Below are 15,636 nucleotides of genomic sequence, written 5' to 3'. Positions count from 1 at the left end.
GAGCCCGCCACGGCCGCGCCCCGGGCACGCTCGGCGGCGCCCAACGATGACCGCTCCCTGGCGGCGCCTCCGGAGTCTGGTTTGGGAATACTGGGCCGGGCTCCTCGTGTGCGCCTTCTGGATTCCAGACTCGCGCGGGATGCCCCACGTCATCCGGATCGGTAAGGGCTCCTTGGAGTCGGGAGCGGAGGTGGGGGGGGGGGTTCTCCGTGCTCCAGGGCTGGGGCGGGAATATGGGTGGGTGGGTGGTGAGGGCTCTCTCTCTGTGTGCGACCCCGAGCGATTTTCCTCAACCTCTTTCTACGGGCTGCTGGGGCTGGGTGAGACCGCCGGGAGCCCGTCGTGGTGGAGACAAAGTTCCACAGCCAGGGTCACGGGCCTTACTTACTGGGGAGCAGGCAGCCGGGCCGCGGTGGGCCGGGGGCCCTGGGCGCGCTCCTGGGTTGGGCAGACCTGACGGAGTGTGGCAAAGGGCTCCAGTCCCAAATCCGAGCGCTGGGGTGAATTTCGCGGCGATCTGCCAGCGTGACTTGGTTGCAGACCGAGTTCTGGGGGAGCCGCTTCTCCTCCGAGTGGGAGCCTTGGGGAAAGGCGCCAACTTCTCTCCTCGGCTCGCTCCCTGCTGGGGGCCCTGCCCCCCCCCCCCGCCTCACACGTCGGCTGGTGGTCGAAACCCCGCCCCCCCCCCCCGCCTCGGGCACGGCTCAAGCAGCCGCAGCTGGGGCGAGGCGGCCAGGAGGGGGTACGGATTCGCAAGACCGAGGGCAGCGCGTCTCACAGCTCGGTGGCTGCCCTTGGCCTCAGCGGCTCCTATTTTGCCCCGTGGCGTGGGCCAGGGGAGAAGCACCCACCCCTTGCGCGCCCGTGGGTCGCTACCGCCGGTCCTCCGAGGCCCAGGGCTCTCGCAGCCGCGGGGGTGGTGGGGGGTGGTAAGAGAGGTAGGAGGATGGGAGCGATCGAGGCCGCCCCGTGCCGCCGAAAAGCAGCCGACGGATCGGATGCGAGCTGTTTTTAAAGTTAGCAGAAATCCCTCCGCAGCTGGTTGGCGAGTCTGCGCGCGCGGTTTTCTGGGGCTCGGGCTTCTCCGCATTTCTTCTCGCCCGAGCTTCTTACTCCGAGCTTTAACTTTGTTGTGGCCACCCAAAGCTGCCCTGTGGGCACCGTTCTCGGCTGGGCACTAACCCGTACGTGTCCCAGGGTAGCTGATCTGCAGGCAGGGCTGGGCCACGTAGAGCCGAGCAACGCAGAACCACGCAACGGGCCTCTGTCACCGTGGGCCTTGCGCCCACATCGGGCGGGAGACCTGGATGGCCTGGGTTCTCCAGACACCACCGCCAGCTTCTGGATCGAGGCAGGCCTGAGCCCTGCCCAGCCAAGGCCACCTTCCTTCTGTGGCTCTCTTCCAGCTGCCAGTGACTGGAAGGGGTGCAGGGAACCTATGTCAGGCTTACTTGAGGTTTTCCTGGGATGCAGTTTGAAAACCCCAGAGAGTCTGTCTCTTCCCTGGCCCTCTTCCAGAAGCCAGACCCTGTTAAACTGGACGTCTGAGTGGGGGCAGAGCACAGTCCTCAGTTGCACAGTCCTCAGTTGTGCTCACATTCAGGTCTTTCAGTCCATGGCCAGGACTCTGACAAGTGGACATAAGGAGGCAAAGAAGGCCCAGCACAGAAAAGGGACTCTGGGGACAGCCCTCACAGTCAGAGTTAACTCTTTGCAGTTCAGGCTGCTTCTAGAAGCCAACATTGCCTTCTAGCTGTGCTGTGGCCTGCCCCAGTACCTTGCTTGGTGACATTCCAGGGTCAGGCAGACCCTCATTCATGGACCAGAGATTCCTTTACACTGTCCCTCCTTCCCTCTGTTTTCTAGGGGAATCTGCATGGTAGGGTGGGCATCCTTGGGAGAAAAAAGGAGAGTCTAAGGGTTTTGTGTCCATCCTACACTCTGTGGGTCCTTCTTCCTGATTCAAGGCAGGATGTGTTGTACTCCCAGCCCAGCTTCTGGGATGGAGGCCTTTGAAGGCCCAGAGAGACCCCCTCCCCCAAGTGAGGGAAGCCCAGAGGGATGAGCTGCAAAGGGCCAGGATGATGTCCTTACCTGCCCCTTGTCACTGTGAAATTGAAATTAGATGGGGGGGGGGGAGTTCCTCACTGCCTGGAGGAGGAGCACATCCCAAACCTACCCACCCTTTCTTGGGTGCAGCATGTAATAATGCAATTAAGGACGGCAGAGCCATCCTCTCTTCTAATCTTCTTCATATTAAGCCCTAGGATTAATTAGCGTGTCGGCTCAGGCCGTTTATATCCAAAAGCCCTGCCCCATTTGATTCCCAGCCTGAGAACTGAGGTTCTGTGCCGGTGCCAAACGTGACCGAGGAAGCGGTGCCAGCTTGAATGGAGGATGGGATGCTCTGAGTCCTCCAGGCCTCTCAGGAGCAGCCTGGGGAGCAGAGTTTCTGCCCCTCTAAGCCAATACTCAAAGCTAAGCTGAAGCTAGGGAGCTACAGTGGTGGTGGTGGTGGTGGTGGTGATGGTGGTGCAGAGGACAGGGGTGTGTGGGGGAGGGCAAAGAAGAGAGAAAGAATCTCATGCTAAAACCCAAACATGCATCCTTGGCTGCACCTGATGCCACCTCTCTCCCCACCCCTCCCTTTCCTGGGATATGAGGGCTCTTGGCTAGGGTTGCAAGAATTGAAGCTCCGGAAATTGGGCTTCGAAGTATGCTGAGTTTCTCTGGCTCCTGAGGCTGGTGCTGGATCTAGAGAGCTGGCTGAGCTTGGAGCCGATGAATCCTTTTCCAACAGCCAGGCGTCGCTGAGCACCGACCTAGCAAGGGTTTACCTGCAGGTGCAAGACAGGCTCTCTGGGCTGGGGAGCATTGTACCCGCCCTCGCTCTTTGTGCCTTTTTTGGGGGGGCTAAAATTTCCTCTTAGACAAGGAGATGGATAGCTCAGCAGCATGACAGAGTGTTCAAACAATCTGTCTTGAATAGATGAATTGCATTGCTCTGTCTTTTTGTAATTGTGTCTATCAGAGGGAGAGGTCAAGGCATTGATTGCTTGGATGGTTTTCGAGTAACAAAGGAGAGAGAGGGAGAGAGTGAGGGAGAGAGAGTAATTGGATTGTAGTCTGCAGGGGGAAAAATGATCATTGATTATTTTATATGAATATGTGGATGATGTATTCTGTGTGCGATTATCAAGTGTTGCTCATTGAAGGTTTGCAAGGCATATTGTTCGGCATTTTATTATTATTATCATTGTTATTACTGTTTGGATGGATTCTGGTCCTCACTTGCAAGGAAAGCAGTTTGATGAAGGGTCTTCTCAACCAAGTGGGTGTCAGTGACCTTCGGTAGGGTCCTGGATTTCCAGTTTTCATAGTCTGGCTTGGGTTTTCTGTTGCCAGTTTACTGGACCACTATGATCAAACCACACTCTCCTTTCCACTCAATCATCAATTTCCCCAACTGTGAACATTTGGTTGGCTTTCAAGGTAGGTCTTTGGTAGGAACAGTTAGTACGATTGAAGGTTTCATGGTTCCCTGAGACTACTACTGCCTGTAGGATCCAAAGCCAGCTTGGAATTTGAGAAAGGAGCCACGTAGAAGAATAGCAGCTGGGGAAGCCTGGCCAGCGTTCTGTGCAGTGAGGTACTTGGGTGGATGGTAGCGATCTCTGGCTAGGCAATGAGGAGATTCAAAGCCAAATGACTGCAGAGATATAAAGCAGGTGTATATGGGGTGGGAGGGAAGGGCTGGCTCAGTTCGGGCCTCTCAGAGCATCTACTGATAAAGGGGAACCAGCTGCAAGGTCCTGAGTCTCCGAATGTGCAGGGGCCCAGCAGGCAGCAGCAACCTTTCCCAGGGGGACCTAGGCACCCACTCCTAGAATTCCCAAACTAACATCAGTTCCCTGCTGGCCCCAAAAGAACACTCCCGGCTCTCGAGTTTGGGAGCCACTGTGTGTAAGACAATAGGAAATTCTCAGTGACTGGTGGTGCGCTGAAACATCGCACCGTGTAGGAGCAGACAGCCGCTGAATGAAGATCAATAGGGTTTCCCCCCTGGAAGTAAATAGCTTCAGACAAGACCCGAGAGTGGCCTGAGGGGCCTTAGGAAGTATTAACTCGAGGAATTTCTACCTCTACTTTTCAGTTCAGATGCTCCCATCACAAGCCGAGCTTTCCTCTTTCTCTATCCGGACTTTAATTTCTTCTTGCTGCTGCTTTTCTTTGCTCTAAACAATCTCTTGATGTCAGGATGACCTGGGTGTTTTTTTAAGGTGGTTTATGCCTGGAGGGGAGGGGGATGGAGGCCCCAGCAAGGAATATAAGGTCACTTGCATCTCCTGCAGCTGGGAATGATGGGCTTCCTTTAGCCTCCCTGAGTTCCCATGTTCACATAGACCCCGTGTCCCTGCCCTAGGGAACAGAGCCCCTTTGATTAGGGAGAAGGTACAGGTGCCCCGTTAGACATTAGGAAGGCTCCTTCTTTGGCAGGAACTGGAGGATCTAGGCAGGGGAGGCTGCAGGCTGCTTGGTGGTCTTTTAGTGGGAGGAGAGATCTGCCTGTGCTCAGCAACTGGGGCTGTGTTTCCCGATCCTCTGAGGCCAAGCTTTCCCCTTCCTGTCACAGTCAGCTGCCCTGAGCCTCTCCCTCTTCTGCAGCTGCAGTCTGAGCTCTGCCTTGCTTGCTCAGGATTCCCTGCTCCCCTTCCCCTCCGCCCGCAGCCCCCCCCCAAGCAACTGAGACCTAATGCTTTTACTCTGCTAGTCCACATAGGGAAATGGGGAGGTCCCCAAGCCCTGCCTGGCTACAGCAATGACTGACCTCTAGGAGCAAAGCCCCCATTCTGGGGCAGGTCCACTGGAGTGGTGGGGGACGACAGCAGCTCCCACGGAGGTGTGGAAGGGATCTGATGCAGATGGGGCTGCCACCCTGGTCATCGACTTGTTTTTCTTGGAGCACTTTTCTCCCAGGTACTGCTGGTTGCTCCATAGCAGCAGCAGCAGATGGCAGTGTGTCTGTGTTGAGATGGTCACAAGCCTTCAGCCCAGACCCCCACTGGGTCTGGAGCAACATCTAAATAATAAAACAACAATTCCATGCCCCCAATTTATTGAGCTCTTATTAGCTGCCAACACTGTGCTAAGTGCTTTCCAAACAACAACAAAGCATGAGGGTAAATAGTACATGCTCAATAAACATAGCTACACGTCCCTCATCAGCGGATTGAGTCGCTGCAGGCAATGAGGAAGACTCACTTGCACTTGGTCAACTGGCTTGTCTGAGATCATGCAGGTCGGGGAGGGGGTGCTGTAGGTGTCAGAGAAGAGTGGCAGTCAGCCTGCCTGCAATTGTGGTGCTTTAGGCTGCCTCTGTAGGCGTAAGGCAGAAAGCAACAGTTTATAAAGGGGCTGAATGCAGTGCTTCCTCCACTGGGCTAGTTCTAGTCACTGGGAAGGGTCTTGGCCTCTGCCAGGTTTCACTACATCAGTGCCAGGGTTCAGCATGAGGTTGACTCACTGATGAGTCATGTGGCAGACTTGTTTCTTCCAGGGAAAAAGTATGTGTGCAGCATACACACTTACACTTCCTGCTCCCCACCTGGTGTTCCCTTCTTGAATCTGCCCAGGGCTTTGATACAAGGCTGAAATCAAAGCTGGATTCTCCCTTGGGTAGGGATCAGTTCATCCACAGAAATCCCTCTGCTCTGGGATCTCTAGTTCCCTGCGGTGGCCACCAGGCCATCTTTACCGATATTGCCAACACTTTGAACCCCCAGGACTCGGTGTGTATGTCTTCCCAACACCTGAGCCTCATCCCCTGGTCCTGGCAAGATGGGAGTGGAGGGGGAGCTGTCTGTGCTCTTACCCTTCCCTTGTCTTCCTTTTCCTACCTGATTTTGTCCCCTCTCCTCTCAACATCCCTACCAGCTAACAGGTTTTTAAGCAAGAGTCCCACTTCAGCCTCCTGAGTGGAGCCTACCTAGTGATTCCGGTGGGCAGTGTGGTGTGCTGACATGAAACCACAGACTGTATCACTGTCCCTTGTCACCGTGCTTTATTTGGAGACCTGGATGCAACAACCTGTGCAATATCCCCTTTCCTATCACCTCTAGAAGAGAAAAGGCCACACCAGCTAACCCTGCTCTGTTCCCCTGTGTGTTCCTTCTCCCAGGAGACAAGGGGAGCCTGGGATAAGCATAGCTGTTGCTCAGTGGGAGAGGTGGCATTGCTCAGTCACAACAATGGGCATGACAGACAACATTGAGGTAGGGATGGTCAGAGGCTCTTTTTCTTTTTCAAGGCTTTTATTTCTTTGCCTGAAAAATGGGGATGATTCTGCCAGTCTCCTAGAGTCAAATAAATAGGATGTCTTAAAAAAAAGAAAAAAAAAACCACCAACAACAACTTTAGATGCTCTCCAAAGATTAGCATTTCTTCTTGTTCCTGAAGTCCAAGCCAGTGTTGGGCCTGAACTGGGGCAAGGTAGCCAGGTGTCAGAATTTAAGGAGGCCTTCAAATAATGATGGCCTTGTGTTTGCGTGGCTGAGATTGTGAGAGTAAGTACCTCCTTAAATCCTGCCCCTGCTCCAGCCTCTGGGTGTGTGCCTGGAGTCAAGTTACCTCCCTTGGCTTCCAGTGCTTGAGACCGGATCCTGAGAGATTGGCTGCCAGGGCATGAATCTGAAGATGACAATTCATTCTGATTTTCCTCTTCTTTCCCCTTTCACAGCATTTTATATCAGCCATTGCCACAGAGTCCTCTGCACCATCTCTTTTGTCCTTGCCCTCCTTTATTTCCTCAGGACTTACCCCAGTAACCTCACTGCGTTCAGCCCCTACTCTGTCGTTTCCTTCTTACTGTCCTGGGTTTCCCCCAGCCCTCTTTCTGCTTGCCTGCCTTGACCTTTATCCCTTGTTTGCTAGCACTATTGACTGGTTGGGCTTTGTGGGGGAGGATCTGGGTTTTCTGAATGCGTGTGTGCACACCACCTGCTTCAGATAAGCAGCTGCCCAAGGGATTGCTGAGAGCATCATCTCTCTTCCATGGCTACCACATATTTGGGAGCCAAATATCATATCTTATTGATTCTAAGATGGGCCTTTTTTCACATATCTCTATGTGTTCACATGTCATGTCTGAGTTTGTTGGTGCCTCAAAATTATGGTGTGTCAGGTTTGACAAAATGCAGTTGGTCTGCATTTGAGTGTGAGACTAACACAAACTTGCTGCATGACCTTGGGCAAGTGTCTTCCCCTTTGAACCTTTATTTTCTCACCTGTGAGATACAGGCATTGATGTTGGATAGGATTATAGTCAGCTGTTTCTTTCTTTATTTTTTTTGGTCAGTCGTGGGGCTTGAACTCTGGGCCTGGGCGCTGTCCTTCAGCTCTTCAGCTCAAGGTGAGCGCTCTACCACTTGAGCTACAGTGCCACTTCCTGTTTTCTGGTGGTTTATTGGAGATAGGAATCTCACGGTCTTTCCTGCCCGGGCTGGCTTTGAACCTCGATCCTCAGATCTCAGTCTCCTGAGTAGCTAGGGTTACAGGCATGAGCCACCAGCGCCCGGCTATAGTCAGCTGTTTCTGACCTATAAAATTTTTTGTCCCCTTGAGCCTTCTAGCATTGTCTGCATTGAGCTGGGGTGAGGATTAGAGAAGATAAAGTATATAAGGCTTTTGGCACAGTGACTGATGCCCAGTACATTTTAGGAAGAAAAAAGATGGTGTCCTAAGATCAGAGGTCTCAGCCATAGCCTGAGCTCTGATGTCCATGTGCTTTTTGTGTTAGCTCTGTATGTGGCAGGCATTTCCCCGATGTGCCTTGAAGGTGAAATGGGTGAGCAGCAGCGGTGCCAATTACAGAAGTTAAGACAAGTGTCCATCCCAGGGTGTTCCTGGACCATTATTTGTCACACACCTCTAGCCCCTAGGTAAGGCATTGGGACCCTGCATTTGCAGCATTGTAGTTGAAGTACATTTTGCCTGTATGCAAACTGGGAAGCTCTTCCTTAGAGGATGCTCTTGAAGGGTGTTTTGGGGGAATCCTGTTCAGCCCTTATTGGATGGAGAGTCTGATTTTGTTTTCTAGACAGGCCTATGGGGACCACAGAGTGTCTGTGGGTGGAGGCTGGGCTCTAGGGGATATGCACTGCTGTCTCTCCTGGGAGACACCAGGTAATGAAGCCCTGGGCAAAAGCTGGAGAGCAAAGAATCCCCATGGTGATCTTACAAATCGGAGATAATGAGATAGAATGAGATCCAGAAGGAGTGGCAGGCTTCGGTGCTAAATCCTTTGGTGCCATGCTGAACAGTGGTTAAGGAGGGCAGAGGGGAAAAAAAAGAATCAAGAAGGAGCTGAGATTCTGGTTTGTGTCAAGAGGGTTCCAATCCATAGGAGACAATTAAGTCTTGTGCTATTAAAGGGACTGATGCAGACAGGCTGCTGATGGAAGGGGGTTTATAGAGTTCTCAGAACAACTGCAGAGATGAGCTCTTTAAATATGGGAATGGGGAAGGGAGGCGGAGAGAATTCTGCAAAGCCTCCCTGCATCTGCTTTGCAGAACTGAGATATGCTATTCCAAAACCTACCCAATTGGGCGGAAAAGCAAGAGCTGGGAGCCAAGGACTTCCCAGGGCTCCCAGCATCGCATTTCCTGGCTACAGTGAAGAATCATAGAATCTAGGCTGCAAAGAATCCCAGGGGCCATCTAGACTTTTGATTCTCAAACACTAGCCTGCATCAGAATCACCTGAAACTCATTAAAACAAAGATTGCTGACCCCTCTCCCATTGCAAAGGCTTGGGATTCAGTGGGTCTGGGGAAAAGCCTAAGAAATTATATTTTGAACAAGTTGCCAGGTACATGTGATAATGGTACAAAAACTACACTTGGAGGGAGACCCCTTAGGTCAGAGGAGTACTTTTGTACATTCAGGTAGAAAAGCCATCTTTAATTGGATACTACCTGTATCAAGAAACACCCACTTTTAGGCCTTGTCCATTCTTCATTGCAGACTTTTAGGCCAACTCCAATCTTGGTTGCAAATCTCCCCTCTAAAAAGCTGAAATGTATCTGCTTGAAGTTCCAGGAAGGTGGTACATCTTGGACCTTGAGAATGTAGGTTCTGCAATCTGTGTGTCTTGGTTTAAACTCTCATTCCTTCCCTCCTGGCTTTGTGGCTGAGGTAAGTCACTTGGTTTCCATAAAATGGGGACAATAGACTTCATCTCATGGGATAATTGTGGGAATTACTTGCCTGGCATAAAGGCTGTCCTCAATCCATTTTAGCAGTAGGTATGTGTATAAGCCCACAGGTCCAGAATCTAAACATCCTGACTTGGAAGTGTCTGTCTTCATGACTTCCCATTTTTGTAATCTTGGAAAAATAAATTGGCCAGTTCCTCAAAGTAATGATAGTGATGGCAATACGTTATCTCATGGTGTTTGTGTAAGGATTAAGGAAGTTAATGCATATAGAGTACTTAGGGCTTGGAAGGCAGTCAAATGTACCCATTACTCTTACTGATGTGATTATTGTGTTTCCTGATTCTGGTTCAGGTACCCTCTCAGTCCCAAGCTACACCCCTGCAGAAACTTCAAAGAACCTCTTTGGATTAAAGTTGCCTAATTCCACCAGCATGGTGTTGAGTGCTGACCACAATATTGTTTATTTATTAAAGCCAGTAAGTTCATAACCTCCTTAGATCTCAGCTTTGATGTCCAGTTACACAACCCCAGATGATTTCAGCCTTTTTAGCAGTCATTTCACTCTCTTGGTCTATACAACACTTGTGGACTCATACAATCTACCATCGCCACTGGTCTGTAACTTCTCTCATCACCTTATTGGTAAAGCCCATCCTTTATCCCCAGTAAGTTCTACTGTTGAACTTTTGGGCAGTTGTTCTTGCTTATTGTTTTTGAATTACCCAAGCCTATTCCCATTGCTCCATTCTTGGAAGGTGGGCATGAGTAACACTGTCTTCTTTTTCTTTTGCTCCCCTCCAGCATCTATGGTTGGGAGATGATGCGGTTATTGGCCTCCCCCACACTATGGCTGGAATTGTGGACAATTGTTCTGAACAGTGAAGCTTTGAGGTCCTCCGTTCTGTTGTCTGGCATGTTTCATGCTGTCTGAGTCTGGGATAAACATATGTCTGCCCTTACTTCAGCTATGTCTATCGTGAACACATCAAAGGAAATAATGGATGACGAGTCTTTTGGATTTCTCAAGTGATCTCAGATCTACTCCCCTATACCTTAGCCCAGCTTTACACTGGTTTCTTTATGCTTTTAGGCCTTGCTGGCCTAGTAACTCACACTTTCTGTATTCCCAGTACCTCTAGACCCAGAAAGTATGTGTTTGTGCTTTCTTCTGCACTCTGACTTTGGCTCTGCTTTTCTCTCTGGCCAACTTCTGCTCATACACAGAGTTTAGCAAACATGGCTTTTGCTCTACCCCTTTTTCAAGAGCCATTGTTAGCTCTTGCTATATTTCTCAGTCTTTGTTACCTTAAGGGATGGGAATCATGCCTGCCTGGACCACAGCTGCCTTGTTTACTATTTTCCCCAGCACATCTGTAGCATAGTACGTGTGTGCCTCATCAGAGATGTCTGCAAATAGTTGTGGAGTCAGTGAAAACGTTGATAAATACTCATGTGGAAGTAATTCTACCTAACTTCCACGTCATGTCATTCCACTCGACACTTTTTCCATTTGCCAGTGAGGGTTTCATGAAAGAATTGATTCTTTCAGGAAGCCAAGTTGCTAAGGATTGTACATGACATGCTTCTGACACACCAGTTAGGTAACTTCTGTGCCAAGACGTTTTCTATCTCCTGGCTAGGGATGGAATATCTAGACAGAGTATCTTTTGTAGAAGAGACTGAAGGTGAGGCCGCAGTTCTTCCACCTTTACTGACTGCCCCTGTTTCCTACCTATTTGTCCTTCAGCCTTTCTGAAATTCCCTCTGGGATCCAATCCAAGGAAGAGAAATTCTGCTGTCTGGTTCTTAATGGGCTGGTCACTCAGGACTGCTGTTAGGTAGCACCATTGCTCCACCACTTGCTTGACTACCAGGCAGATCAAGCCTCCCCTTTCCTGGTCTTCACCATATTACAGTCCTCCTTGTCAGGAGGCAGCAGGCCTACATCACAGAACTTAAATGATGGTTCCAATTCTGACTGACTGAGCAGATCTGTCTGCTGTGTCAGTGTGGGTGAGATGGTTTACGATGATAGTCTTGAGCTTCCCCCTCCTGGACACAGCAGGACTGGACTCTCCCCCAAGGCCAGGCCCTCCCTTTTGCTTCCTTCCTTCCCTGGGGAAACAGATGACACATCATGAGCAGAAAGAGCCTGTTGTCTACATGGTCATTTTTCCTGCCCAGTTTAATAGAGGTGACAGCCGTCTATTTTACTTGTCTCGTAACATCGAATCAGTAAATAAAATATGGGTGAACTCTCAGGTTTAGCTGAATTATGGCTGGTCCATGGGGACTGAGGGCTGGAGGAGATTTGAGCAGAGAGATTGAATCCTTGAGAAGCAGAGCCTGGTGACTTCCTCCTGCATCCAGAAAATCTTCCTATGCCAGAAGCCAGGCATTCTGGTATTCTGAGTCTATGGAAGAACCAGAGTGTCAGTGAAGGCACCTTAAGAGTTGGAGCCCCCAGAGAACTACATCTCTCTATTCTTGTCTAATACAGATTAGAAAACTGGGGATGATAGAAGAGAAATGACTTAGGCTAGGCTCTTTGTGAACCATGGGAAAACCCAGATGGGTCCCTGTGCTCTTTAGAAGAAAATCCCCATCTACTTTTCCTTTCACACAAGCTTGTGCATGTAGGCTTTAAACTTGCAAAGTTTTTGTTTGTTTTTGAGAGAAGGTCTCACTATTTTTCCTAGGCTAGCCTTGCACTCCTAGGCTCAAGCAATCCTCCTGCCTCAGCATTCTGGCTAGTGGGGACCACTGGTTTCTGTCATCAAGTCATGGATCCAGCTAAATTTGTGGTCTTGAGAGCTAAATAGAGTATTCCAATGTGGAAACCCACCTTTCCCCTGACCCCTCCCCTCTGCTTGCTTCCTTCCTTCCTTGCTTGTTTCCTTGCCTGCTTGCTTGCTTGCTTGCTTGCTTCCTTCCTTTTTTTTTTTGGTGCTGATCCTGGAGTGTGTGCAGGGCCTGGGCTCTGTCCCTGAGCTTTTTTGCTCAAGTCTAATGTTCTACTACTTGAACCACAGCACCACTTCTGACTTTTTCTGAGTAGTTTATTGGAGAAAAGTGTCTCACAGATTTTCCTGCCAGGGCTTCAGATCTCAGCTTCCTGAGTAGCTAGGATTACAGGCGTGAGCCACCAGTGCCAAGCTATGAACTATTTTTATTTTTTTCATATGCAGAGAGAAAACAAATTAGATTCACATGTGCTTACAAAACTAATAGATATAACAAAATGCTGAAACGAGGACACAGGATGACCCATTGCAACAATGATACTCACAAGACACTATGTTGGGGGGGGGGAGAAATGGGGGAGGTGGAGGAGGGAAAGGATAGTAGGAAAAAAAACAAAAGGGGGAGGTAACAATGTTTGACAAGAACTATACTCATTATCTTACTCATGTAACCATAACCCCTCTGTACAGCATCTTTACAATAAAATGAAATGAAAACAGAACAAAACTCATGGAAAATGGAGTGGCTCCTGAGATGTGGTGAGATTAAGGGTCACCCTTGATCTCTGCACTCAGTACCATGGAGAGCAGTCCCTCTCAGAGGGTATCCAGTAGCAACATCTTCTCCCAGCCTCCTCTTTCTAGAAGGGGTGATATGGTCACTGTAAAGTCTCACATACAGGTTCTCTGTTGTCAGATGCTGTTCCTCCAGGACTCTGATGTTCCCAAATCAGAATGTGTGCTGAGCAGGTGCACAGTAGGGCTGGTAAGAGCTGTTGCTTGGGATTGATCACCATCAAGTAATGTACAGTAAAGGAAGATGAAGTTAATGGATAGAATTTTCTCCTTTTTTTCTCCTGCCACATAAATTGTTCTTAAATCTTTTGGTGCCTTGTACGGCTTGTCTGCCAGAGAGCAGCAGAGATGACAAATCGAATGAACGTTCTATTGTCAAATATCACACCTGATACCTAGCGTCTCCGCTTAGCTTGTCAGCATTGGGTAAGTAGGCTTCTGTAATGTATTTTTATCCTGCTAAATGTGATTTCTTAAAAGTATTTTTCTCTGTTATTATTTCCTGAGCCGTCGAGCCCTGCATACCTATAATAGAGCCGTATTTTCTGCTAATAAATAAAATTACTTCTCGTTCAGGTGGTGGGGAATAAATGTGTCACAGCATTGTGGCATTCTCCCAAGGAGCCCTGTCTCCAGGTGCTCCACCACCTGGATTGTGTCTGTGATACCAGGTGACAGAGGTGGGAGGGGCAGAAGCCTCACCCAGGTAGGAAGGTTGTGATCTGAGCAACCTCAGTTCCCAGCTGACCCTAACACTGAGAATCAGCTGGGAACACCTGGACCAGAAGTCAAAGGGCTGGAGAAAGCAAATTGTTAGAATGAGAGTCAAAAGAATTTGCATCTATCTCTGAATAAGGAGTGAGGTTCATGTAAATTGGCCCCAGGGATTTAGGGGATAAGACAATACCCTTTCTGCAGACAAAAAGATTTAGAATGGGTAGGGAGGGAGTGGGCCATGGTATCTACCGTTTTAAGGCTCCTTCAAGGGTCATGGTTTGAGATATCTTGGGCCATCTAAAAGCACTTTGAGCTTTTTGCTATTCCCTTTAAGATTCACAGAATTGGGTGGGGGGGTGGGGTGGGGTGGGGATCTGTTTTGGGAATGTGACTATTTTTATGCTGTTTGTAATTTTGTGTTTATTTCCTGTCTTTTTCACATGAACTCAGGACTGACTCATGGATTCACCAAACATTTGTGGAGTGCCCACTCTGTGGCTGGAGCACCCAGGGCAGGGGATTGAAGGGGTTAGGGGAGAGGGGAGCTGTATCCCTGGGCTGGATGGCATCTGTGACCTTGGATAGGTCTGAGCATGTGACTTTCAGTGATAGAGGTCACTCTCTATTCCCAAATAAGAGCAGAACCAGTTTCCCTGTGTCTGGGGAGAAGCACTACCTCTCAGAGGGGCTCAGAGATGAGCTGAAATTCACACAGTTGATGCAGCAGGGAGGTCATATATTTTTTTTCCTTCCACTGTTTACTTCTGCCTACTTCTTGCTCTGGCCTAGTCGAAATAATTTCACCACTCTCATTGTTGTAGCCACCACACCACACCCTTAAGTCCTTCCTGAAGGATTCTTTTTGCCCAGTTTTCTGTTTCAGCATAATTGCATAGAACCATCTAGAAGATGTGAATTTACAAATGCACAGAGACAAGAAAGTAGACCCAGGAGTTAGTATCAATTTTTAAATTTTCAAGGAATATAATTCTATCTTCTTTATTGAGACAGTTCTTGTTTCTGTCTAACTCCCACTCTTCCTGCTGCAATGTAAATTCCTCTCGTCCAGGGCCCTAATCAGGCCTTTCTTGGAAGCTGGGGAACCCAGCTTAGGAGTCACTAGCTTCAGGAGCTTTACTTCCGGGACCTCTCAGGCAATTAAATTAAAATGGCTACACTTTCACTCAACAGGGGCTTGGACAGATTTATAATATTTTCTTTTTGAAAAAAATTGGGCTTTTTTCATAGCGACAATGATTTATGGAATAATCAATTTCTTTATCTACCTAATACATTGGAGTGATCCGTCAGTGCAAGCATCAATCTCCCTGCGTCCTGGGGCGTGGAGGGGAGGCTGGGGTGGGCAGACAGTCTCCCAGCCTGACTCAGTGGGCAGAAGGTGGGTGCTTCTAGGACCCACTTTGCTCCCCCAGTCTGGATCCCAGGACTCCAGTGAGAGGCTCTGAGATTCTTGCAGCCCAGTCTTCTTCAGCTCAAAGGTTGGTGCTCTCTCCCCAGCTAGCCATTACCCATTCCCATTGAACTGGTTTGGAGACTAAGTGCCAGAATTATGTGCAAAAACTGGAACATGGAGAGAGACCAAAGGCAGGAGCAGCTGTCTTAAATCTCCAAGAGAAGGGAACACACCTGGCCTCAGAAGTCCCAGCTGAATAAAGGCCATTGGGGTGAGGGTCTGAAAGGGCCGATTCGGTTCAGTACCAGTGATTTCCTATGCAGTGCGATTTGATGATTGAGTAAGATGCATTGGGGGGCCTGGGGTGGGGTGGGAAGCAGTCGGTTTCCTGTTATGGATATACAAGCACAGATTGGCCAGGGATGTGACAGAGGAGTCCTGGATGCATCTCATTCTGAAATTCTAGGCATGCCCAGCTGTAAACAGACCAGCCACACTGTAAACATCCAGGTTTTCTGAAAAGGCCAGGGTGAGACTGTTTCAGGTTACGCAAATTGCATGAAAGCCAAGCTCAATGTGGCAGTTGTAGAGAATACTGCAGGTGTTCCCTTCCCTGAATCCTACAAAGCCCATCCTGTGGTCATGCCTCCTGGGTCTGCAAGACATTAGTGTCTACAGTTACCTCTAAAGATGAACCCATCTAATGTTCCTGAACACTGTTGTGGTAAACACACCATCTCCCTAGCCTCAT

At 49.4% G+C, this 15,636-nt stretch overlaps 1 protein-coding gene across 2 annotated transcripts in view; it reads left to right on the top strand.

Moving 5' to 3' along the window:
* The first annotated feature begins 31 nt into the window (after positions 1-31).
* Grik3 (glutamate receptor, ionotropic, kainate 3) overlaps positions 32-15,636 on the top strand; it is a 211,385-nt gene continuing 195,780 nt past the window's right edge. Inside the window, exon 1 of one of the 2 annotated variants that reach the window (XM_013034067.1) lies at positions 32-161. In XM_013034067.1, the coding sequence (XP_012889521.1) occupies positions 47-161 (115 nt within the window). In that variant the 5' untranslated portion in view covers positions 32-46. The remainder of the gene's footprint in view (positions 162-15,636) is intronic. The other variant, XM_013034066.1, reaches the window with a different exon arrangement.

The sequence above is a fragment of the Dipodomys ordii genome, unplaced genomic scaffold (genome assembly GCF_000151885.1).
Source record: "Dipodomys ordii isolate 6190 unplaced genomic scaffold, Dord_2.0 Scaffold181, whole genome shotgun sequence".
Classification (NCBI taxonomy): Eukaryota; Metazoa; Chordata; class Mammalia; order Rodentia; family Heteromyidae; genus Dipodomys; species Dipodomys ordii.
Note: the sequence above shows the minus strand (reverse complement) of the source record. Positions and strands in the feature narration are given on the sequence as shown.